At 40.4% G+C, this 26580-nt stretch overlaps 1 protein-coding gene across 2 annotated transcripts; it reads left to right on the top strand.

Annotated features, from left to right (window-relative positions):
- The first annotated feature begins 1644 nt into the window (after positions 1–1644).
- Positions 1645–25991, top strand: MTHFD2L (methylenetetrahydrofolate dehydrogenase (NADP+ dependent) 2 like). 2 transcript variants are annotated; one of them, XM_052682155.1, is made up of 8 exons: positions 1653–1815; positions 5902–6086; positions 7041–7163; positions 10642–10794; positions 11545–11652; positions 15041–15133; positions 18377–18502; positions 25529–25991. In XM_052682155.1, exons 1-8 carry the CDS (start codon positions 1685–1687, stop codon positions 25639–25641), a joined length of 1032 nt encoding a protein of 343 aa, XP_052538115.1. In that variant the 5' UTR covers positions 1653–1684; the 3' UTR covers positions 25642–25991. The 2 variants fall into 2 exon arrangements, with proteins under 2 accessions (XP_052538116.1, XP_052538115.1); XM_052682156.1 differs by lacking the exon at positions 18377–18502 and having other exon boundaries at positions 1645–1815.
- Positions 25992–26580: the final 589 nt, after the last annotated feature.

Raw genomic sequence — 26580 nt, 5'->3', positions numbered from 1 at the left:
CTTCTATATCTTTCTGTTCTCTCATGAGTTCCGTTCAGAGAAATTGATGGTAGCATGGCTTAAAATTACATTCAGTTTAAGTTAGTCTATTTTTGCCATACAATAACATACCTCACTATTGTCTTTTATTTTCAAAGCTTTGTTAACTGCAAACTTAACAAATGTATTTAAGCTGTGTATTGATGTTCTGAAGATAATACATTAATTCTGAAGATAATGCATTAAGGGAGAAAATGTACATAAAACAGAGTTTGAGCATTTGGATGCTGGGAGCTCTACTCTTGCAAACCAATCACATAAATTTAATATAAAATGTCTTGCAATACAAACAAGTACAGCGAGGCAGGCAATCAGTACTCATGCGCAAGGTCTGAAAAATGGAAACAAACAAATAAAAGCATGTGTATACTTATCATAATTCTGGGAAAAACTGTCAGACTAGTATCTCTCAGTGTGCTGCCACCACTCTTCTGTTTCAAATGCATTCCTAAGTGCTTTTCATAAAGTCCCAAATCTTTATCATTGGACACTTTAATATGAAACTCACCAACAACGTTTTACATAAATCTTGAGTTCAGCTTCTAGTGAAAACAAAGTGTGCACAGAAATTGAATTATTGTGGCTTCTCTAATTAAAATTCACTTGTGAGCAGGAAATGCGTAGAACCTTATTTAATGGTTAGCATTGGAATGTCTAATTGGAAATTAGTTGTGGAATTAAAACACCCAAACGGCAGAAGCCGTTTGCAGAAAAACATCCAGTTATGAATTCACTGATCACAAAATACAGTTTATTTGATAAGTAACAGTTCCTGTTATTTGCTTACATAGTAGCATAGAGCAAAGTTATTTAGTATCACATCTGAATTCACATTTTCACATCAGCAAACTTAACCACACGTCCTTTAAGGGTAAAAGCAGTCATCCTTTCAGGAACTGCGCAGATTGTATTCAAGGCCTGAGCCTTGATAGAAGACTGAGTTTGGTCTGTTTATGCAAGAAATAATCATCACAGAGACACTTGTGAATGCCTGATGAGGTACATGTTAGGAAAAGGCATCCAGTGCTCTACCTTCAGTCCTAGGGACCCTGAGTATTTCTTATGCTTGTGAAGTTTATTATGCCCATTCTTAAAAGCAGCAGGAAAAAGAACATTTTCTACGTGTAAACAGTCTAGAACTGGTTACAAAGATCTGACAGATATGCAGCCAGATGGGCTACACGTGATAGATGTCAAAGCAGGCTGGTGACGTGTGTTGAGAAGGCAGGGAGTGGGGGGCAGGATGCTCTTGTATGTGCTGGAGAGCCTTGACTGCTCTGCAGGTCTGGGAGGGGGAATACCTATTTCCCCTGCCAGGTTTGTGCTGCGTGACTATTTTTCAAACAGTACTGGAAGGAAATGCCATGGTTATGAGTTTCCCAGACGTGATTATCGTGTGTACTTCTGTCTTTTTAGTGATGAAGTAACGTTCTCTCAGGGCTAAGTCTCCGGATCCCTCACACGTTCCCCGCAGCACTTATTCCTCAGACCGCTCACAGCTCCGTCGCCCATCTCTGGACACGCTCCACCGCCTCAATGCCCGTCTTGTAGCGAGCGCACCGCCCAGCTCCGCTGCCCGTCACAGCGACCGGCACCGCCCTCCCCGGCCCCTCCGGGCGGCGGCGCTTCCGCTCGCCGCAGCGCAATGGCCGTGGCCGCGTTCTTCTCCCCGTGCTCCGCGCTGCGGCCGGGCCTGGCTCCGCTGTGCCGATGGCGGGCCGCCCTCCCTCGCCTCGCGTCCCGCCATGCCGGCAGCGTCCCTCGGAGCGCCGCCAGGTACGGCACGCCGCCTTCCTCCTCCTCGTCCTCCCTGCTCCTCCTCCTCGGGCTGTCTGAAGGGAGGGGAGGCCCGGCCCTGCCGGTGCTCGTGTTCCCAGGCGGGCCGGGCCCTCCCCGGGGCGGATGGGGCTCTTCTTTAGGCAATGTCGGTATTTCTAGATGAACGCGCGCTGTTGCTGTGCTCACCTGCTGGGAGCTGCTGTTTTCCAGCTCGGATACCAGCGGGTGCTTGCATCGGGTCAGCGTTAGGGATGCTTCTATTGGGAAAAAAAGTGTGAGCAGGATGAAAAAAAATTCTGTTGTGACAGCTCCTGCTTTCAGGCTTGCCGTGTAGACGCAGGTCTAAGTTCGCAGCTTACCGCTCTGCGATGCCCCGCGTGTCGTCAGCAGCGCAACCGAGGAGGATGCAGAACGTGACCCATGGATGCAGTGGGGTGGAGGGCACAGTGACGGTGCTGGCTGCTGTCCCACCGCTCAGAAGCTACGCGGGGTTGTTTTCAGTGGGGATATGTTGATTACAGTGCCTGGACTGACTTGCTGCACTGCAATCTTCCTCTGCACCTGATGCCTTACTATTTGCTGTAGTTCTGGAGTCCTGTCTCTGTTCAAGGAGCTAAATGAGATTTTTAAGCCTGAGAAGCATTGGCACATAATCACAGAACCGTTATGATTGGAAAAGATCTCTAAGTCCAACCATCAGGCTGTCCCCACCATGCCTGCTAACCATATCCCTCAGCATCACATCTCCACGGTTTTTGAATGCCCCCTGGGACTGTGACCCCACCACTTTCTTGGGCAGCTGGTGCCAATCCACCACTGCTCTTTCAAAGAGTAAAATTTTTTCAAATGTCTGAACTGATGTTCTTGCCATCTGTTGAGGAATTGCCTTTTTTCTTGTTTAGCTGTGCTCCTAAACATATGCAGATGTGAGCAATTATGTGGCAGGTTAATTGCAAGTTGTTGCACTGTGGTCTCATACTTTCTTATAGTAAAGGCAATATAGAGCTCAAAACTTCATTCTGCATGTTCCAAAAGCGCAGGCTTGTTTTCCCCAAAGAATATGACATAGACAGGAGAGAAACCAAATACAGATCAGGCTTGTAAAGGTAGGAAGTCATTCCATTCTTAATCTGACCAAGAAGTTTTATTGCTTTTGTAAGCTACCTTCCAAATGGTTGTACAACTTTTTTTTTTTCCCAGAGTGATTTTTATTAGGAGCTGAAAATGCATTTCTGTTAGACAAAACATAGTGCACATTTCCACCTACTCTGAGTTTCTGTGTTTGTCTTAGAACTCTAGACAAAATTCTGAACCTGCTAGAAATTAATAGTAATGATGAGAAATAATAAATACTGCTGCCTTCCTAGAAAACAGAGGCAAAATGCCAGCACAGGTTCTTATCTTGTTTGATGTGACAGGCAAAGTTCAAGTAACAGATATCAAAGTAATTGAGCACAATATGTAAAGATAAATTTAATTGCCAGAATTAATTGCTTGTTGAAATCTTTCCTAAGAATAGTATGTTGGCTTGCTGTCATGATAATCAGATGAGATAGATCAGTTGTATTGACAATAAATTTAGGGCATCTCTCAGTGGTCCTCATTTGACTGTTTAAGTGCTGGTAGAGATCTGGGTTTGTGTAACTGGAATATGTATGTTTAATGGTAAATGCAAGGTGGTCTTTGCTGTTGCAATTAACCAAATAGACAGCAGATTGGTAGCACGTATCTGTGTACAAGAACATAATCTTTGTATTCTAAGTACTGTAATATTTATTGTATGCTTGTTTGTTTGTTCATTTGTTGCCATCAGATTTGTAAAGATTTAGATACTGGCTGAGATGAGGCCAAACTCCTGGGTGCTTGGCCACTGAGGTGGTACTCAGGGAAGGCTGATGAAAAGGTCGCTACATGTAATGGTTCTCGAGGTAGCCATATTGACAAGTTGGGTATAGTCATGCCATTTACCAATAGAAGGCCAAGCTGGTGGGTATGTGGAGCACTTCTAATCGCCCGTGACTCATGACAAATGGAGCACTGGCTTGCTGAAGCTTTATAGAACTACTGTGCTCTGCTAAAAAAAAAAAAAAGTGTCCATGAATGGCTTTGTACTTAGGTTGGCTCTTCCCTTCCTTTGAGGAGAATGCATTACTTGACGAACTTCTTATCTGTTTCTCCCTGAAGTGCTCCATTTTCCAAAGATTTGTCTCACTTGCTCCATGGTTCGTGGTCAGTCTCCAAAGTGCTTGCTTGGTATTTCAGCCAAGTATTCCTTTTCTTTGTACTTTATTTTCACTGTGATGCTCTCTGAGACTGGGAGTTGCTCTCCTGGCTGTTTGCTGTGAATGTGTCTGCTCGTTAGCATCTCACTCCAAAGCACCTCAAAGTTAGGAATACAAAAAATAGAGCTATTCTTTAAGTTAGTACCTCGTTCTGTGTCTTCTGAGTGTCTCTACTGTAACATCAAAAAGGAATAGGTCACAGACAGTTGGACTGTTGCACACCTTAATGCAAAGATGGAATGTTGCTTGCTCATTTCTGCATGTGTGAACTAATGCGTGGCACTGACTTGGTCCCTGGTATCTGGGGTACCCCTGTATGAGTTTCCATTATTTTCTCCTTTGTAACTTCATGTCACTTAGGCTTGTAGAAGTTGCTCTACGCTATCTTCAGAAAGATCCAAGCATGGGAGAGCCTACTGACAGGCTCCTGGCTCTGATAGAGAATGTGCATTGTATCCTTGCTTGTAGGATGCAAGAGAGTGTTCTCTATTTGTGTGCATGCATGGTTGTGGGTTGTTTGTTTTTGTTTTTGGCTGGTTGTTTCTGGGTTGTTTTTTGTTTTTGTTTTAGTACTGAAGTTTTCTTCATTTGCTTTGGATTGATCTTTGAGACCTACTAAATGAGTATGTGGTTATACCTTTAAGAGAGAGGCAGGCACTTGAAATCAGCTGCCCGAAGTTGAGAAGAATGAGTACTTTGGCCATGCATTTAGAGCAAAAATAGTATTATTGACTTTTGTGTGTGAATTGAGAACCTTTTTTTTGGCACCAGAAGGTTGTTAGCTCTTTCTATCCTTAAACATTTATGCCATTGCTACATTGTTAAGCACTAACTACTTATTTGGCAAAGAAGTACATGGAAACAAATGTCTTGTGCCAATGCTATACATGGCCTAAACGTGACTAACAGCAAGGAGAGAAGTGGAAAATGAGAAAGTACAGAGTAGGCCATTAGGAAAAGAATAAAAACACGTGTATTGATTTAAAAACAAAAAAAATCAAGTTAAGTAATGCCAAAGATAACCTTGGATGTATCTAAAGCTGGAGTAAAATTGAGGTCAACAATGTGTTCATTTATTGTGTTGTATGATTGTCATTTTATTGCTCCAAAGTTACGTTATTTGAAGAGAGTGAGCAGCAGGAAAAATGCGAGAGTTGGGTACTCTTAGTTCTGGTCCAGAACTGTGTGGTTTTTGAATACTTTGTTTTTTTCCTGTGCAGCAAAGTTTTCATAGAATTGCTCTGTGGTAATTAATACAAGTGTAGCCTGGATTTCATCTGTCAGTCAGATGTAGAAGACTTGCATAAATGAAGCCACAGAATGGGATTTGGGTACTTTTGAGGATTTCTTCCTGCCCCAATCTCTTTCCTGCATACCTTCCTGCTTCTGTCTCCCATCCAACAAAGTCCGTGTTTAATGGCTGGATTACGTGATACAGCAGTGGCAGATCGTAGCATTTGAAAGCAGTGCATGCTGGAGGCTTCTCGGTTATTGCAGACTGATGGGGTGCATGGGGCTTTCCACATCTGTGCTTGGGGTCTTGATGACAGCAATGAAAGAGAGGAAAAGGGGGTGGGTGGCAGGTGCTGAGGCAAGCTTGAGGCACAAGACTCTTTCTTCAGCTTCCCTCTGTCTTTCATGCAGGAAACTGCATGAGTATTTTTCAAGTAGTATTGGAATTACTATCAAATTAATGCATCAAAGCATATGCAGGTATTTAATGCAGTGGATGGTGTGCTCAGAAGTGCCATGGTTATGGACTGTCCAGATGTGACTATTGTGTGTACTTTTGTCTTTTTAGTGATGAAGCAGCCATTATCTCAGGGACAAAGCTCGCTAAACAAGTCTTGAAGGAAGTTCAAAGGGATGTGGAATCGTGGATATCCTGTGGGAACAAGAGACCTCATCTCACTGTCATATTAGTAGGCGACAACCCAGCTAGTCATATCTATGTCAGAAATAAGGTAAAAGCAGCTGCAGCTGTAGGTATGTACTAGGTAATATAAGCGTTCCTTTGGTGAGCACAGGACACTGTTCTTTAAAATATTCTAAAAGTGGGGAAGAGAACCCCCTTTGGATCTTCATCTTATGTCACACCTTTTTCTTCCTCACCTTCTCTGATTTAGCTAAGGTGAAAAAGTTGCAGTGATATATAAAGTAATTCTTATGTCATGTGCATGGAAGGCATAAATTTAACGGTGCACCTTAAAATGTTATTGGGAGGTAGTTTGCACTGTTACTTTTAGAAACTGCAAATGAAACGTGAGTGCTGGGGAATAACTTTTTTTTTTTCATAGCATCATATTTACCTTCATATGTATGTGGTGCATCTCATGGAATTTCTGGCTTGTTGGATGCTGTAGGTCTGCAGTAAAGCCAGGCAATCTCATCCAAAAACAAAGTTTCATAACCGTGTATGTCAATGGCAGAGTTTCAGATATAAATCAAATAGTAAAGCTGAGGGACTGATTACCTGGAATATGACTCAATCACCTCAGAATGGAAGAGCATCACAGCTTAAGCAGAAAGCATTTTGTTGCTTTTGGTGGAGCTGCGATCTTCTCCTGTGACTTGAAAAATCTGTTGTAAGTTTGGTTCTGCAGAAGTAGAAGAGCCATCAGACGGTGCCAGCATTACTAGCAAAGCTAGGTCCATTTGGTTTTACTCATAATTCTCAAGAGCGTGGTTATAGGCAAATCATTATAGACAAATTATTATATGCATTGATTTCCAAATATTTTTTCTTTGTTTTAATTTTGAAGCTGCTGTGTCAAACTACTAACTTTGTTGTGAGATTGCTCTTGATAACTGGAAATATAGCATTAAAGACCAGAGAGTCTTATTCGAGACAGTTGTTGAACATTAACAGATTTTTATACAATGTGAGTAAGCTCTCCCTAAGTTTCCTGATACAAATAAGTGTCTTTCTTTTTCTGTCAGGAATTTCTAGTGAGGTCATACTGAAGCCTAAATATATTTCTCAGGAAGAACTGTTGGATATGACATTAAAACTCAACAAGGACTCAACAGTTAGTGGTGTATTAGTTCAGCTGCCTCTCCCAGGTGGGTGTTATCTCACTCCCTACATATGATCCATGTAAGAGGAAAATGTTTGACAACTTTTGCTGTTGCAAGTGCATCATAGTGACATTAGAGGCTCCAGAAAGAGAGCAAATAAGATAATGAGGGGCTTGATGAAGAGATGTCTTTTTCTGTTATTGTATAAATAGCAAGTCTTCTCTTAACTTTGTCAAGTTAACTTCTCTGATTTTATTTTATTTTTTCCTACCGCATTGCAGTATTTTGTCTTGAATACCAAAACCTTTGCCATGTCTTCCTCCCCTGCATTGTGCCAAGATATGCTGCTTAGCAGATAATGGGACAGTCTTTCTCAGAGTGGTTCTTGCTTGTGCCCTAAATGTTCATTTGCCTGTTGTGTGCTTTCACCAATATTTGAGATAAGCATTGTGCTAAAGGCTTGAAAGCCTCTAGCATGCTCCTGTCGATTGTTTCCCCGCTCCAGTTCTGTACAATAATCTCACTCTTATGAATCAGTCGGCAGCAGGTGGCAATATGGTACTTAGTGCTAAAATTTGTAGCTCTTCATATCAGTCTCTAACTTCATTAAACCAGTGTATGCTTTCTCTTAGGGATTTGCCGAAGCTAAGAGAATCATTGTAATAGACTGGGTGATGTGTTGAATTTCCCCCTTTATTCTTTATTTCCAAATCTTGTCTTTTATCACATATTTAGATATGTGGGCACTGGGCAGGAGCTTCTGGGCACTGAAGGGCAGGAACTGTCTTTTTTTTTTTTTTTGAGTTCATGGAGGAACTGAAGCATATGCTTTGTTCATGTTTGTAATAACAACTAGTGTTCATTATTAAGTTCTGTCATTACATGAGAAAACTGATTGTGGACAAGTTTGCCATCTGCTGCAGTGAGTTAGCCACTAGGTGGAAGTAGAACACAAGGAAGGAGGAGGAAATCCTGGGCACAAAGTCGGGAACAACTAAAGGGTGGGCTGGTTTGGGAAACATCTATCCCAGCAATAACATATTAGGGCAAACAGGTGATTTAATGACTTGTCCTCGATATTAAGAACTTATACAAAAGGTTAAGCACCTGGGGATAAAAATCTTCCTCTCTGTGTGTTGCATAGTTCACAGATTATAGTTCATAGTTCATCTGGATTCCCAATCCACTGCTGTGTCCTCTGGGAATGGGAGGTATTGTATACATCTTATTTGCACTGCTACTCCATCAAATGGTTGGGTACCACTTACAGGAGTACTTCTTTTTTTGGTGACATAATACAAAGTCATTGCAATCCTCTCCTGAGCGGTCTGCTTTAATAGTTTAGTAAAGGACTTGAGCCTTGCAAATTGTCATTTTTAAGCTTGTTGAACGTTTCACAAGGAAGGATCAGAACATAATTCTAGTTAAGTCAGTTAAGGTATCTGTTGCTGATATGTTTTAATGTTTTAAATTCTCAGGTAGGTAGTGACTTCCCTACAAACTGTGATATGTCTATTGCCATAACCACATTAGGAATAAATAGTCTATTCAGCCTGTGAAACTTGTTGTTTTAGGGCTGGCTGCTGTCTACCTTACTAAAACCTTAGAGGCATTTGATGAATAGTAGTGTGTTTTCAGTGTTACATTGTTTGTATACTTATCTAGGAAAGGTAAATATCCAAACCATCATGAACTGAAAATCTTCAGGAAATTATTTCTACAATAGATGTTGGATATAACTTTGATTACTGAATTATTATTTCTGCAGCAACACTGTGTGCCCTCCATGCAACTTGAGTGAGAGATGGGCAGAAAACTGATGTACTTGATTTTCCAAAATCCTTTTGACTTATCCTGTAACAGAAGGATGCAAAGCCCAGACGTTGTGAAAACCTAATCAGCAGTGTCTGCTAATCCCACAATAGGGGGGTTGTTGTGTGGAGTGTTGATATTTATTTATTTTTCACAATAAGCCACACACAGGTGTGGCTTTTGATCAACACTGGAATAAAAATAGAAGCAGAGGATAGCTTTGTTCTTTCAGTCCTGTGAGCTGCAGCAACTTAACTTTGAGGATTACCATCTTTGCCTGAGGAAAACTTCCTTTCTGTGCCCCTCTGGAGCACTGTACTTCTGATGTGGTAATGGCTTCATGGAGACTTTGCTCTATCTTTTAAATTGCCTGGAAGATAGGAAGACATGTTTGATGTTGATTTGAGATAGAATGTGAAAAAGTTGACATTTTCTTAGTTGTAAGCAGCAGAGAATTGTGGGATAAATTAGGATAAACATCATGTCCCTTTGTGCTTTGGAACAGTTTATTCTTTGCTCCCTGCCTCCGCTTCTCAGAATCTTTTTTTGTTCCCTGTTTTTATTTTCATCAGTCTTCTCTTTTGAGAACTGGACTTCATTTCTAGTATGTCTAGACTGGAGAGCATGTGCTTATTGTGTAAATAAGAGAGCATGTTGGAGAAGCTAGGCAAGTGATGGCCAGTGTCATCGTGCAAGTTTGGTTAACAAGAGCTGCTGCAGAAGTCATGCCTCCTATTTTATTGTGTCGACCCACAGTGTCACAGGCAGATAACGGTGGTATGATAGTAGAGGTTGAACCTTCCTCAATGTGAGATTTGTCGAGATCTTGCCTGGAATGGAAGTTCTGTCATCATATAAGAGATAAATAGTAACTCTGAGATGATACTGAACTTTGAGTGTAACTCTAATAAAAGTTTAGGAAACTGTTAAACAATGAAGCAGTAGACTAAAATTGACTGAAATATCACTAGATAAATATATTTCTCAAACAGAATTTCCTTTATAGGTTATACGGGTTTACAGCGTTCTTCCCCTGGAGTGTCCAAATCTGTGCAGGCTTTGAACTTGATTTTGTAACTTTTCAGAGATGACACTTGCTAATGCATATCTTTTTCATAATCAGGTATCACCATTTAAGCCATATTTTATGTTGTGAGCTCAGCAGTTTCAAACAATTATTTGTGTTCTCAATTTTCTGAAGTAGGACATAACTGGATCCCAATGATTAACAAATTCTTAAAGCCACTTTTGTTGTAAAGTGGAAACTGAAAGCAAAACTGGAAGGAAAAAAAAAATCAGTTCATTATTTCCTTACATTTGATTAAAATTTAGGACATAGATCCCGTTTATGCACTAAAAGAAAAATTTTCCTATGATTTTTTTTTAAATCATTTTTGAGCCATGTGATGATAACTCTTGCAGAACATACAAGAGCTATCTTGCTTAAGCTTCTACTTTTATAGTTATTGTCATCATTCACAGCTTAGTGTCAGCCTATAATTTGGACCGAATCTATAGCATTAGCAATATTACAGATGGAGTCATTTAATTTTCAGTAGACTTTGATGGTTGGGGTTGCAAATTCTATCTTCGAGGGGAAACGATTACTCTAGCTAGATGGAACTCGTGTGTTTGTCTGTATAATGATTCAGATAGGAGTGATGACCTTTGACAGTTGAAAGAAGTGTAATTGGAAAGCAATGTTTCCCAGACCATATAGATGAGCGGACAGTTTGTAATGCTATCGCACCTGAAAAGGATGTGGATGGATTTCACATTATCAACATTGGACGCCTGTGTCTCGATCAGCCATCTGTAATACCTGCCACTGCTGCTGCTGTCTGGGAAATCATAAAGCGGACAGGTAGGAAATTCATCTGTATTTAATTATTTTTTCTTTTTATTAAACATAGAAGGAATGAAGGATAGAGTCAGGTGTGGGTTAAAAGATGTGGGCTGTCTTTAAGGTACTGCTCTCAAGGAAGAACCGGTATTTAGAGGATTAGTCTAAATAATAAGGAAATGCCAAGGAGAATGGGATATTTTGCCAGTGTTATAAATATTACATGTAGATTATAGTTCATGTCAAAGACTTTGAGCATTTTGAATAGTAACTTATTTTCTACCGTTTAGTGTTGCATAGAATTTTAAGGAGTTGTGCTTACTTCCTGTATAGCTATCAAATAAAAGACTGCAATGCGTAAATCCCTGTAGGGTAAGGGGGAAAGTGCAGAACAGAAATGGGAATATTCAGTTGGTTACTAGAAGGGGAAAAGATGAATTAAATAGGTGCTATTTTCTGAGTACAGTATGCTCCTACCAATGGACAAGAGAGCTTTGATTTCACTTTGTGGTCAGGAAAGAGAATTTTTTAGCCTACAAAGGATGATTCAGAAAAACTCAATTACTTGCCAGTTTTGTTTCTCTGCTGTGAAAGCTGAGTGTTATTTTGTGGGTTCATACTTTAAGTTCAGCCTTGTGGGTTTCCAAGTCACACTGATGTCAGCAGTCCACAATAGCAAATAATTGCTATTATTTTGGCACTGAGAAGAAGGGGTTTAGTATTTCAAAATAGAAGAATAAAATGTTGTGTTCTGTTTTGGTTTCTCATAAGGAATACAAACATTTGGGAAAAATATTGTTGTAGCTGGAAGATCTAAGAATGTTGGAATGCCCATTTCAATGCTTCTGCATACTGATGGAGAGCATGAAAGGCCTGGAGGTAAGTTTGTGTTGTCAGGTGTTGTAATGTTTCCATTTTAACAATTAATGAACTAGTTAAAATAAAGCTCACCAGAGCATTTGGATAAAGGGAAAGCCTTTCTCTTGTATGACATTAACACCTGGAGCAAGGAGATTAATTGCTAATGCATTTGCTGATGGTTTCTCAGCAGAAAAGGTCAGTTTCTGGGCTGGGCTTTTTCTGATGTTATGTCATCATTTTATCCTCCTTTTGAAACAAGTTCTGTTTAAATTTGAAGATGTTTTCCAGCCTGATTGATTCTGTGATTGGGACCTTGCACAGCTGCATTCAGTGGAAGGAATCCCTCCATATGGCAAGGAAGTTGGAACTAGATTATCTTTAAAGGTTCCTTTAAAGGGTATGTTTTTGGATAGGTTTTCAGTTTTTTGGAGATGATAAGCAAAAATGAAAAGCTGCAGTCTGTCTTCGTCTGTGATGTTTTTTATGTTGCAGCTGCAATGTCCTGCAGGTGGCAATATGTGATTAGATAGGGAAGGGTTCCTTACAAAACAGTTTATTATCCATAGACAGATCAAGACACTTCTTATTTTATGAACTAGTGACTTAACATAGCAACATGGTGCTAGGCCTTATTTGCTAATATCCTTTTTTTTTTCTATCAGAAGTAGCATTATCAAAGTTAAGTTACTTATTCTTTGTTCTGGCATGATCACACCTAAATGGAAAACCCACTCTTTCTGAGGTGAACTGCTATTTTGAAGGTAGGGACAATCCTTTCTTTTTTTTTTTTTTTCCCCACCTCTCCTTAATAGTGATGAGAGCAATTCTTTGGCTTCAGGAGCTGACCACAGACTCCTTAAGCTCTGGAGAGGAAAATAGTACTGATTTTACTGCTTAGAAGCTATGAACATACATAGCTTTGGATAACTGTTTACTCTGAGCCTTTGAATAGAGTATAAGAGATCAAAAGAACCTCGTAATGTATAGTTTTGGTAGTAGGGGTTGCAGTGTGAGGCAGGATATCTTTCTCCTTTTTATTCTATCCTTATTCCATTCCTTTGTCCTGTTCCCCTTGAGTTTTGTTGTTTTGTTTTTTTTATTATTAGTTACTTTGGATATCAATAGGTGATATTGCGGAAAGGGGGGAGGGGAGAAGGAAGGAAAGTAGACATGCAGGCGTTATGTACTGCTTGAGATGTTTTTACCCTAAGAAAGTGCAGAGGTAGTTTGAAGGCAGTTGTTTATTCCAAGCTCTCAATGGACTTGGGGAAGTTATAGAAAATCGGTGAAAGACTTCTAACTCCTAGGAATTCCCCTTATGTTTATAGAAATAGTAGAAATAGTTTATGCACATATGCACTTCCCTGTTGACATTAACTGCAAATGTCTTCATCTACTTCTCCATGATTGCAGAGGCTGAAAAGGGACTGGTGATAACTGAAGGAGAGGAGTGATGAGAGATAAGGGAAAAGAGCAGTGAATTCAGAGCGCAGACAGATTGAAGATGAGATTCTTGGGGAAGAGAGTTAATGAGATAAGAGGCACAGATTAGACAGACACATTCCAGAGGAAGCATCTGTGGTGTTAATGTCTGAGATGGCAAAAATCTTTATTTAATGGTTAATAAAGTGGCTTATGAGTTCATGGTGGATGGAAGGTGGAGATGAACACAAGAACACTGAGTAGAACAAATAGTTGATGGAGAATGGCATTAGAATCTGGGAACAATCTCTTTCAATAGCTTTTATCTTTGCATTTTTTGAGCAGTCTCAGAGAGACTACCACTCTTGCTGTTGGACTCTATATGTTATTTTAGTCACTAATCCAATGACATTTTGTTTCGTGTGTAGTGGTCTTTCCTCAGCATCTCTATTGATCTGCACAAGGCTTTTCATGTCTTGCTGGCAGGGTTTATTTGTAGCTTTGTGCCAAGCAATGTGGGTGCATGCAGGAGCAGGCCCCAGAGCTTTTGAGTTTACCCGAAAGGATGTGGTCTTACACTTGTGATAACTTCAAACACTTCCTACTCTGGTATAAAGTACAGGTTCAGCAGTTTTTGCTTTATCGGGAGATAGAGCTGGTCAGGCATCTACAAAATCCCGGTATCTTTTTAGTCTTTTCCTGTTGTTGCATTTGACCTAAGTAAAATGATTACTTAGAATATTTTGAGTGTGTGGGGAAAATATCCGACTGAAATTGTACAGATTGTGTAAATATTGATGCTGATGTTGACTGTGTTACGCATGTGAGTTCAAAAACATTTCTTCTCTATGAAATCTGTTGATGTTCCAGTTGACAAAAAGCTTTGGCTGTCTGACCCTCGTTTGCAATTGTTGTTTAGATGGAAGAGTTGTTTGAATATCTAATCAACATGAGCCAGCATTGTGCTCTTCCCAGAAGGCCAACCATATCCTGGGTTGCATCAAGAGAAATGTGACCAGCAGGTTGAGGGAGGTGATTCTGCCCTCTGCTCTGCTCTTGTGAGAGCCCACCTGGAGTACTGCATCCTGTTCTGGGACCCCTAACACAAGAGGGACATGGAGCTGTTGGAGCAGGTCCAGAGGAGGACTATGAATATGATCAGAGGGCTGGAACACCTCCCCTAGGAGTACAGTTGAGAGAACTGGGGCTTTTCAGCCTGGAGAAGGCTCTGGGGGGACCTTATAGCAGCCTTCCAGTACCTGAAGAAGGCCTACAGGAAAGCTGGGGAGGGATTTTTTTATAAGGGCAGGTAGCGATAAGATGAGGGGAAATAATTTTAAACTGGAAGAGAGTAGATTTACACTAGATGTAAGGAAGAAATTCTTTACTGTGAGGGTGGTGAGACATTGGAACAGGTTGCCCAGTGAGTTTGTGGATGCCCCCTCCCTGGAAGCATTCAAGGGCAGGCTGAATGGGGCTTTGAGCAATCTGGTCTAGAGGGAGGTATCCCTACCTGTAGCAGGGGAGATCGGAGCTAGATGGTCTTAAGGGGTCACTTTCAACCCAAAATCATTCTGTGATTCTATGGTTCTATGAAGGCTCTTGGCCCTAGAGTCTCATTGTTGTCATAGCTACTAAACTCATAGTTCAGGCCAAGGAGAGCCTTGGCTGTATTCTTCTCTTGTTGGTCAGATTATCAGCCATGCTCATTCTTGTAAGGGGGAATATCAGTAAGCAATAATGTCAATCCGAAGCGTATGCATTAATTAATCCTCTGTCAGTTTTTAAGAGTAAGTGCTTCTTCATATATGTAAAATGCAAATGTTGTGAGCATTCTGCCGATGCTGAAACAAGTGATGCATCACTAAGCAGACTTGATGGTTTTCTTTACTGTCCTTCGTGTACCAAAATGAGTCAGTTGTACTTGAAAGTAATTGCTATATAGGCCCTTTCTTTTTATTAATTGTCAATCTTTATGCTTCAGGAGATGCTACAGTGACCATTGCGCATAGGCACACACCAAAGGAACAGCTCAAGATCCATACTCAACTTGCTGACATTGTCATAGTAGCTGCAGGTAATGTGGTTAATACAACCAAAAACAGTGTTTAAAACCCCCCCCAAAAAAAGCTTGGAGTCAATTGGTGGCACTACTTGCTATTTCATGTATTTTACCAAATAAATGGTGCTCATGCTTGCCAAGGGCGTTATAGTGTGCAGGATTTCTTGTAAGATGGACAGGTGATCTGGCACTTCGTTCCTGTCCTTCGTATTTGTAGACTCATAAACTGTTTTTCATCACGTGTGACGCCTTTCCCTTAGGGAGACTCCAGAGTGAACTCCAGATTGGGAACCAGTTGGTGTGTAGTTTATACAGGTGTAATTATGTAAATTAAGACATTCTCTGTACTGTGCAAAAATCATGAGTCATCTAATTTTTGGCAGGAAGTTTTCTTTAAATCAGCTGGAGGTGCCATTCATAAAAGACAATGGTATCTTTCTCTTGCTGTTTGAATTAAGGGCAAACATAGCAAATTAAATAGTAATTTTGGTAACACATACGTGTTATTCATGGCTGAGTTTTTTTGTTTGTTTATAATTATCATGTAAAAAGGAAGAAAAATGACAAGTGGCAGAAGGAGAGGCTCTGAAAGACCTGTGAAATACTTTGTTTGGATTTTCTAGGACAAAGAAATAAGCAGTGCTACTTCTGAGCAATCTTTGGTTTTACTTTTATTTCCATCAATAGATATTAGTAAAATTAAACTTAAAAACAAACCAGTCTTTGATAAAATTCTGTATCCCGTGCAACTTGAGATATCTTTCTTCTCTTGTATGGTTTAGGAGGATCATAAATGGGGAGAAATATGAGCATAATTACTCTTGTGCTCCTTCTCTCCCTCCTCACCATCCTTGAAATGTAATCTTGGGAAGTTATTTTCCAGAGGAAGACAGCTAGGCACGTGTCTGAAGCTCCTTGCTTCCTGTTGAAGCAAGATGTCCATTCCTTCAGGGCTTCACTGCACTGTCATCTCTTTCTTGTGCCAGGTCAGGAACAAGAAGTGGCTCAGTTCTCCCACATGTGATTAGCCAACTGTGGGTTCATTGTGAATGAAAAATAACATGTGCATTATTTGGGAATAAAGCAGTAATATCAACATTCATGCTGCTAATTTAATATAGTTCAAGGTTTTTTACATGCTGAACAGTTTGTCATCAGTTAGGCTTGTAGTTAAACACTTCAGTAGCAATTTAGCTGCATTCATTCTTCTCATTCATTCATTCTCCCTGTGTCTTTTGTAAGAGGAGCATGATACAACAGTTATTACGCAATGTGAGATAGACTTGAAGTGATACACAGTCCAGCTCTGGGCTTTTTTCAAACAGCATGCAGCCCTGCCCACTGCTACTCTGTCTCTTCTCAAAGGAAGTGAGAGAGAATACATTGGAAAAGCCTTTTACTACCAAAACCTTGCTACATAAACTATGTGTACTGTGTGTATAGTAGGAAGATTCCTATTATCTATCTGTGAGGAATTTCTTATTCACTTTCATCCATGGCTGTCAAATAAGTCAAATCAGATGTTCACATTTTTACTCTAGGCTTTGAGAATGCCCATCTTCAGAAGTTGTCTCTTGTGTATTTCCACCGTAGAGAATTGGCTGTGCAGCTTTTCTTCTTTGTAGCTATTGATGTAGTTCCTTCTTGTTCTCTGCTTCCAGCCAGAGCTGCCTAAGCTCTGTGCCACACAGCTTTTGCTTTTTTTGGCTAAAGTTTCCTTCTTGCCCTATCCCTCTGGATATGACCTGTGGCCCTTCTGTATAGAAACTGCTAAATTCCTGGACTGCTTGATTCAGCCTGTGGCTGGTTTGCTTTCTAGTATTTTACTGTTTTACAGTCCTTATACCTAAACTGGGATCTTATGGGACTTGTTTGCTTGTTTGTTTAAAGCATGCTTCGCTGTTTTCTACAAAGCTAGAAAGGAAAAAAAAATCCCACATTGTTCAATCGCTGCATTTTAGGAATTGCTACTCCAATGCTTATCTCTCCCTGCTTGGTATGCAAAGCAGGCTTAAGTAAATGGATCTGTTCATTTGCTTTGAGGGTTAGTTTATTTGTTGCTCTTAAGTATTTGGCCTATTATCAAGCCATTTTACAAAGGGTGTAACTGTGCAACTTCCGTTAATATGCTCCCATTCCTATCGTGCACAGATCGTTAACCCCATCAGACGGAGGCATTATCCAGTTAGCAGTCAGCCTGCAATTGATTGCACAAGAGTGTGATGAAGGAGATGTATCCAGATCTTATCATCAGAATAGGAAAAAAAAAAAAAAATGAGGTCTTGGTTTGCTCAACATTAAAATCAGAGTTTCAAGGCTGTGTGCTATGGGGGAGTGGGAAATGGAGAGCAAAGAAAAGCTCTTCTATTGCCTGGATTCAAATGACAAGCTGGCCGAGGTCCAGCACTTCAAGTGGAGTCATAGCACTCATATGCTAGTGCTTGCCTCCAGTAACACTGGTCTCAAAACATACAGGTGTGTTTTCTTTTTCTTTATTTTTTTTAATGTGTTTTTTTGTTGTTGTTGGGTTTTTTTTTTTTGTTTTCTTTTTTTTCCCCACCTCAGAGAAGTCTCCCTCAGGGGGAGGGCAGCAGGGTGAGCTCAGAATCCCCCTTTGGAGATGGTCTTACTGAGGCAGACGTTCCTCAGATAACATAGAGCTTGCTGCTTGCCCAAGAAGCAAAGCAAAAATTGAATTTGTTTCCAAGTTCAAATCTCCTGTCTTTCAGAGCGGGAGGCTGCATAGAAGAAAATAAATTTAGGAAGTCTTTTAAAGCAGGTGCACAAAGAAGATTGCAGATGTTGCATTTAAGATATAATTGTATAACATGCAGATGTTAGCTGATGGCTTTATATTACCTACTCTCTGATAGCATGTAGTGACTTTGCACTCAGATACTTATTTGCCATAACAATTGAGGAGTTGCTTCGTTTTTTTGAGTCTGTCCAGGAATTAACTTGAAGATTTTGTTCTTGGAAGTCTTTGCTTCTCTCTTGCAGAGTGGGCTGACACTGGGTAGATATGAGTTGGATACTTTTTTCCTGTTATCTATCTCATTCATATATTACAGGAATGAAAAATAAGCTGGTGACATAGATCAGATTCTCTCACTATGCTTAATTATTAAGTGAAATATATATTATTATTTTTCAGTACGGGAGGGAGGAGAGGTATGGGGGTGCATGCAAACTTAATAATTTGGAACTGATGGCCTAAGATTATTTGGCCATGTTAATAAAATATCTTGATGATTGCAGGTATCCCGAAGTTGATTACAACTGATATGGTCAAAGAAGGTGCAGCTGTGATAGATGTAGGCATCAATCATATCCATGATCCTCTAACTGGAAAGACCAAATTAGTTGGGGATGTGGACTTCGAAGGTCAGTGAAACACTCCTTATGTGAACCAAGTGGATTCATTGATAATAAATGCTTTGAATAGCCTATGTCTCAGTACTGACAGAAGTGCTTGTTCTCAACAAGCAATTTGTTTGTATGCCTGCTCTTAAGAAATTATATGTTCTTTAGGAAAGGCAGTGCTACTTCTATGAGCAAACTTTGAGAGTTACCGATGAGCTTTTATGGCAGTATGGTGGCAACAGTTCTAGAGATGCTTGTCTCCAGGCTTCTTTCATACTCTGAGAATCTCTAAAGCCTCTCAAAAGTATTTGCACGTGCGTGCACACAGAAGCAATCCACAGTTTTTGCCTTTTCATAATGTATGTTTCTCACTGATCGTAGCAAATACTGTTATGCCACGAGTTTTCAAGCCTGCTTTCAGTCTTCCTCTTCAAATCTGTATTTGAAAATATTCACTTCTGCTTCAGAAGTATCCTTTAGACTGAGGATTAAGATGGGTTCATCTCAAGCTCTTGAAAATCTTGGTCCAGGCAAGCCCAACTGAGATAACATATGATGTTACATATTGATCTTTTCATGTTGAATGTGTTGCAGAGCGAGTTCATAGTGTAATTGGATTAAATCTCTCTGCTCTGGAGGAGCTCCAGACTGGAATAGCAGGATTGTTGCAGCTGAAAATTAAAGCTTATTGGCAGAGCTGTGTGTGGGAAGCTTAGACAGCGTTCACCCACATTATTAATGGTTCTCAACAGTTCCTTATTTTGATAAGTATGAAAATCAGCCACTGTTTTTGTTGCTTTTTTTTTATAGTTATTAACATCTTGGCTGGCACAATGTCTCAGAGCTTAATTGTATTCAGAATGTTTCTAGCCCACTAGATGTATTTGAAATTATATCATTTGCTTCATTCCTGCCTGTTTTGGTTTTTTTTCAATGAACTTTATATCTGTCTGCTGAAGTCTATGGAATGACCTGCATGAGCTCAGTGATGCTTTGAGCATGCATTTAGAAATATATTGCTGCATTTGTAGAATAGTTCCAGTAGAAATACATTTCTACAGGACAATTTTTTGTGTGGTTATCTTCCCTGTGCCTTCAGAAGTAAAAGATAATTTTTAGTTCATTTCTGAATATGGAAATGAAGTATAGAGAGGAGTTCCAGGAATTTCTTTTTTCTCGTTTGTTTCTGATTGTTTGTTTTAGCATGTTTGAATATGACTTTCAGAAACTTGACAATGTCTCCTTTCTGTTTGTTTTCTTTAAATGCATAACCTTCTGAATGCAATGCTGGGCTTGATTCAGTGGCCGTGCCATGACTCAGAGTTTCAGCGATGCACCGTATGTGTCTTGTCATGTCTGCTGTGGGTTGCTCTCAGGATTTTACCTGGGGGGAGGGAAGATCCAAAAAGGAGGGAGGATCTTCAACCTCGATTATGCCACTGCAACTCCAAGTAGCATTTTGCTGTGCGTTGCCAAAGGGAAGTTGTTGTTGGTTTATTGGTATCGGTGAAAGTTTCACTAAATCTCTAACAACAAAAAAACTGTCCCTGTGTACAGAGTTGAAAAAAAAAAAAAAAATGCAAACCATATCACTTGTGTCAAATCTTCTATTTGTGAGTTAGGAAATGGAACAAGCTAGGCTATTTATGTACCGAATTGCTTTATCCTTATCCTCCTTTTGATCACTTGACTGAATTTATGCTTAAGCCTGTGTCAAAATGTTTTTTGCAATATGCAAGCTGGCATGACGTACATCAGCTGTGTAATGTAAAGTAGCCCACTAGTGTATGTTCTTTCATCATCTCCTTTCTGAAGTAGGGAAATATTTGGAGTGGAAGCAAGGGGATGTGTGAGAGACTGAACTGGGCAATCCTATGTCAAACCTTTGTTGTAAGAAATGGATAGGAATGGCAGACTTAACAAGGTCATTTGGCTGAGAACCTCTGGGAGTGCAAATAAGCTTCAATAGGTGGGTGAGAACTGTTGTGATTTGGTTGTCATATCCTAGCAATACTTGGATGCTATCCTCTGATCTCTAGGGAGTGGGTTTGAAACAGAACTTTATTTTCATCTCTTACATCAAGATGACATTTCAAATACATATATTTTTAATACTGTTCATTCATAAACTCAAGGTAAGAAATACCTGGTGGAAAATATTCTTAGCACAGGCCAAGAGTATTGAATAGCTATTCAAGATGAGTTCTGAAGCTCTGAGATCTGTATTCTAAAGTGGGCATCAGTGTGAGCGATGTCCCATTTGGCTGTAAGTGGTTAAAGGTGCCCAGAGTGCTATTATGTGAATTGTAAGATATTCAGAGGAGCAAGACAGGAAAACACTGTGCATTTGGAGGTTGACTATGTAGCTTGAAGAGAGCATGCAACTGGAACAGCTCTTATGGGCGGAGCACTGTTTTCAGGAGTCACTGTAAAGCAGGGTGGTGGCGCAGCACTGCTGGAGCTGATTGTTGATACGGAGGTGCTCACTACTGTGCTGCTCCTGCCTGACCTGCCCGGTGACAGTGGTGGACCTGCCCATGTTCCAGTACACAGAACTGCTATCCTCGTTCAGCTCCCACCCTATCTACCTAGTGGTAGTGGTGCATCTGCCCATGTTCTAGGAGCACAGAGCTGCTTCTGAAGCTGTGCACCAAGAACTCCCAAACATTTTCTGTGGTTTGCTGGCCAAAAACTCTGGCATCACCCCAGGGTGCTGCTGGGAGCAGCTGGCTGAGGTTTGCCTTCTTAAGGCTTCTGGCAACGTGGTCTTGAAGGGCTGTACTAAAACAAGGGAGGAGCTTTGCACTTCAGTTGTCACTGCAATCTTCACAGCCTGTGAGAAGGTGGCACTGTTGCTGAATTGTGGCGTGCTGTTCATGGAACACACAAGTCTTCGTGGTGTTGGGTGTTCATGATATATATTGTTAGAAATGAAGTTGGCTACTGATAGCTGGAAATGAGCTGGAGAGGTTCACAAAGCTGAAGTATACAGAATGGACCAGGCTCACTTCTAGATGGAACAAGTGTACCAAAAGGCACGTAAGTTTAGTAAGAACCAGGGAAATGTATCCTGTTCTGATTAACTACAGCACTAATTCCTACCAATCCATTGGGTGAGCTGACAAGTGCCTTGAAACTTGTTCAGGTAGTGAAAAAATGTACCATGATCATCCTCAAAGCCAATTTTTTTACCTAAGTGTTGGCATTGTGTCTTACCTAGAGTTGATGGGATGTAGAAGTGCAGGTGTTGTGGAAACAGTTCATTCTGACGGTTGTTTTCTGCTGTTCCACATCCAATGCACTACCTTTGAGGCTGTGAGCTTTTTTTTTTTTCCTCAAACTTCTGAATCCTTTCCAAACAATCTCTTGATGCTGCTTATCCAAACAGCAGTCCTGAAAACAGAACATGGGTATTCCAACTACTTTCACTACTGCTTTTTTTTTTTTTTAGTTGAGTTCATTTTGAAGAGGTGACATTCTTTGTCTAAGTAATAGAAGTCCAAACTGTGTAATACTGTCTCTGTGTTGCTGCCTGGTAGAACTCAGGGGAAGATCTGCCTGTTGGTGTGCTTTGCCAAGGCAAGACTTTTTTTTTTTTATTATTTTGCAAATTCCAAAGGCTTTCTATCATTCCTTACTTCTTACGTGGTGGCTTGGAGGCTATTTTCATAGTTCACTAGGATCCCAGCTGCAATAGATGATTACTTGAGCTTCTAAAGAGGGCTGTGGACAGAATGTTTGCTAAATGCAACTGCTAGCTCTGGGTGGTGGCTGCCAGGAGGCCATGGAGCACCACTAGCTAGTGTCACTCTGCTTTGGGTTGGAGAAGTTGAGGTTCTTTCTCACAGAGGAGGCCACATCTCATGCAGGGGTCTAAGGAAATGTTCACTGGGACCTTTAATTTCTGCTGCCACTGCTCTTTATCCCAAGGCTGTTGCAATATCTCACCCACTTGCCTGTGCTAATTAGCTGCATTTGAAAGTAGCTATGCTGCTTAATTTTCTGCTGGGGAGCATTAGGGGATAATATCAAACAGAAGGAATTTTGAGAAATGGAATAATTGTTTTCAGGTTACTATTCCACAGTGCACAGTGAGGAAAATTCCAGACTGTGTAAAGCAAGCAGATCATGGGATATCTACTATGATTGCTGAGCACGTGATTCACACTTGTGCACTGCTGCACGGATGCAGTGATCCTGGAGAAGCTGTACAGGGACTAATAAAGCCATGTGCAAACAATGCTTAGGCAGGAATTATTCTGCATCACTCAATGCAGATGCTCCAGACTCAGAGCCACCTTCAGGTTGAGACTTGCCCTGGGTTTGTGTGATGAACCCTATTCCGTGTCTGATGTTCCTGCTTTAAAGGAACAGAGGAATGAAGGGCTGCTTCCAAAGCAGCAGAGCCTGTTTGTCAAGGAAATAATCTACATTTCATTTCTTCTGAAGAATCAAAGGAAGATTTGAAGATTCTAAAGAAGCTGCAAAATAGCAGCTCCTTCCCCATAGACATCTCATTTGTGTACCAACATTTTACAAATTGCTGGTCTCCAGAAGCTAGGTTAGAGCTTTACTGTTGCTGGGAAGCAGAAACGAGACCTCCTGAAGGAAGCAAAGGTGCAGCACCTGATTTACTGACATGAGGTGGGTCACACCAAAGTGCTGCCTTAGGACTGCTTTGGCTTTCTACTCTTCATAAGAGAAGGAGAGTCTGTTTGCATTTTTGATGTTACTTTTACCCCTTTGCTCACTAATGTTCATCTTAGAGAATTGCATTCATCTGACCTGTATTTACTCTTCTAGGTGGAGATGTATCAGATGGTAGTTCCTAAACATAGACAACTGTCACTTGTTTACACAGGTTGCTCCAAAAGTAATGCCTCCTGTTTATTTCCATGGAAACTGTAACAGGTACAAGGAGTACAATAACACTGTTTCATAGAGCAAATTCTTAGCTACAAAGCACTGTTTTTTTGACATGGTTACCACTGTTAGATATGCATTTTGTTCAGTGATGAACAAGAAAAACTGCATGTGGAATAGTTGTGGAAAGGTTCAACCTCTACTGCTGTACAACTGACATCCACCTCTTATGTTGTGGGCCAACACAATAAAGCAGGAGGCATTACTTCTGGAGCAGCCTTTGTGTATATATCTGGATCAGCTTTTGTGAATAAAGTATCCAGGTGGTTGTATGCAAAATATAAACTGTGGTTTCTGCCACGTTGAGCCACAGTGATTTCTGTAATGATAGAGTATGGGGAGAGAAAATCTTCTGCAACCTGTGAGAGCAGCACACTGTGCTCTGTGCCTGTGCTCTTCAGTACAGCTCCTAACATGAGAGGCAATGATGTTGTGCACGATGTGCATTGGAAGGCTTTCCTTATGTGCAGCTGTGAACTGCAGCATTTGGTAACTAAGATAAGAGTATTCCAAATAACACCACAAAGAGAAGCATATAACATTGCCATGGAAATAGACTTATTTCAATTTTAAATGGCTGAAACAATTTGTATGGCAATTATGATGGTGTTCACTTCAGATGTGGGTACATTTCAATAATTATGACATAGAGTTAGGGATTTGCAGTAGCTGCTAACCATAAACACCAATCTCAAAGAGCAGGTAGTTCAGAATAATTAGTAAGAGTGTGTGAGAATATTAAGAATAACTGTCGTATGGGACCTTAATTTATTTCTTACAACTTGCATGTACAACAAAAACAAAGTAACAACAAAAAGCATTGCAAGTTGCAATTTGTTAAGCTTTCCAAGTATTTTAACAGTGTATCTGGTGGTACAGCTAGAAGAGTAATCAAAGCCCTCCCTGGTGTAATTAACAGCTCTTCTCAGCTGCTTTTCTAATACTAATGCTCACCATAGAGTGTGTCTATATGACATGCTTGCAGTTACTTTCCGTGCCTTACTTCAGACACTTGGGTGGGGAGGGGGGGGAAGAAGGGGGAAAAAAAAACAGCAGGGATGGTATGATGCATACTCATGGCGGCACTTGTGAAAATCTCTACAGCAATCAGTAGTATGCCACTGTAAACTAAAGTGCATTGCTAACTAAATGCTTTAAAAAAAAAAGAAAAAAGATGTATCTATCTCTTAGCAAGGTACATGCTAACTTTGAACAGCCACGTAGCCTGGGTAGTTGCCGCTAATTCAGTTGTCAAAATTCTTTCTTTGACACTTCAGTAAGACCAGTGCCTCCCAGTCCAGGTTTGATGGAAGCACCATAATAAGGCTGTTTTGTGGTTTGGTTTGCTTTGGTTTTGTTTGTTTGTTAAACAACAACAAAACCACACCTTCTCTAAAGGAGCAGAGCATTTCTGGCTGTTGTTGCAATGGGAATTTGTTTTTCTATAGACTCAGCTCTGTTTTGTTCTTTGCCCATGTTGAGAAGCAGAAAACAAACCAACCAGGAAGCTGTACTTTCTCCCACTGTAGTTCTCTGAAGTTCCCTTCAGAACTTCAGAACAGGTAGAGTATTTTCAATAGAAGCTTCAGGTTGCAGTGGGGGAAGAAGGCTGTGCTTGTGCTCAGCTGTTCTTTTTGATTGACTCCTGCTCTTGCAGTTCCTCAGAAACACACGCAGTTTAGATGGCTGACCACAGGCTGGCTGGAGGTGTGTACTCCCATGAGGAAAAGGCAGCCTTCTGCAGGCAGATTGCTTTAAGCTGGTGGGAAAACCATAGCCCAAAACTGGTGCCTTGATAATGACATTGACAAGAAGAGGACTACCTTGCAACTCTGGTCCTGATTGTATCCTATCATAGAATCATTAAGATTGGAAAAGATTACTAAGACCATTTAGTCCAACTGTCAGTGCATCACCACCATGTCCACTAAACCGTGTCCCTCAAACTCATCCTGGAACTACTGTGGATTTGAGGACTTCTGCGGTAACTTTTCACATATTCTTCAGTATTGTCCAAATCGCGGTCCTTTAAGCTTGTTGCCAGTTGGACTTTTCTGGAAAAATGAATGAGAAAAAATTTTCTGGAAACATTCTTAGTCAATTCCTTTCTCTCTTTTCTCTTAGAAGTGAAGAAGAAGGCTGGCTTCATCACTCCAGTGCCAGGAGGGGTGGGACCTATGACTGTTGCAATGCTTCTGAAGAACACGCTGATAGTTGCTAAGAAGCTCATTTACTAGAGGAAGTGTGCTGTCTCAGAAGAAGAATGCAAGTTGTTCTATTTATTGTTATACAAAACCTTTATTTTTTACTAGAAAGATATTTATTTCTACATTGTATTTATTTTTTCATGTAAACTATATTGAACTTGATGGTTTACAAAATGTTACAATACTTTATGTTACCTCCTGCTGACTTACTGTGAGCATCACTGAATTGAATGGTGCAGACTTTGTTGGTACCATGTTGTTGGTCAGCTGTGTGTATGGAAGTGAAGAACTAAACTTGAATTCCAGAGCTTGAATTATGCTTGTGTATTTTGAGATGGGATGCTATTGATGAGATTATTTAAGCATTAGATATGCTCAATCTGTATGAAAAGTAGGTTTCAACACAGTGGATATTTATGGAAAATGTGGAATGTTCTGGGTGTAATTAGAAGTTGGAAAACATTTAGATAACAGTGTGATCTGGAGTCTGAAAGGAACAAAAGACTTGAATTTGTTTCAGCTACTAGACAGTAGTTCTGGCAGTGAACACAAATGCTCAGTATGCATTTAAAGCTGTCCTGTGTACTTCAATATTGGCTAAACTCTCCTCTGAAATATATGCAAGAGGCTTGCATGAAGTACTTGCAGTTGTGAGGCCAGAATTGTTTTCTTTCCATGTCTGAATTTGGTTGATGGTATTTTCATGCATAATGCCACAAAAAGGTTTTGAGTAGATGATGTGGTTGGATTGGACTTCAGTTGGGTAGAATGTCGTTAAAGCTGCTATGTATGTACTTTTTGTATAAGATAGAGGGGAAGAGGAAGAGAAAATCAAAAGTTTACCCATGGTAGAAATGCTTGTATTGGAATTTAAGCCATTTGTTTATTTTCTTATCATCTGAAGCAACATGAAGGGTTCTTAATTCCTAGTATAAGGCTGAGCTCTGTGAGTATTTGTTGACAATATTT

This window comes from Tympanuchus pallidicinctus, unplaced genomic scaffold (assembly GCF_026119805.1).
Source record: "Tympanuchus pallidicinctus isolate F22 unplaced genomic scaffold, pur_lepc_1.0 scaffold2, whole genome shotgun sequence".
Lineage (NCBI taxonomy): Eukaryota > Metazoa > Chordata > Aves > Galliformes > Phasianidae > Tympanuchus > Tympanuchus pallidicinctus.
Note: the sequence above shows the minus strand (reverse complement) of the source record. Positions and strands in the feature narration are given on the sequence as shown.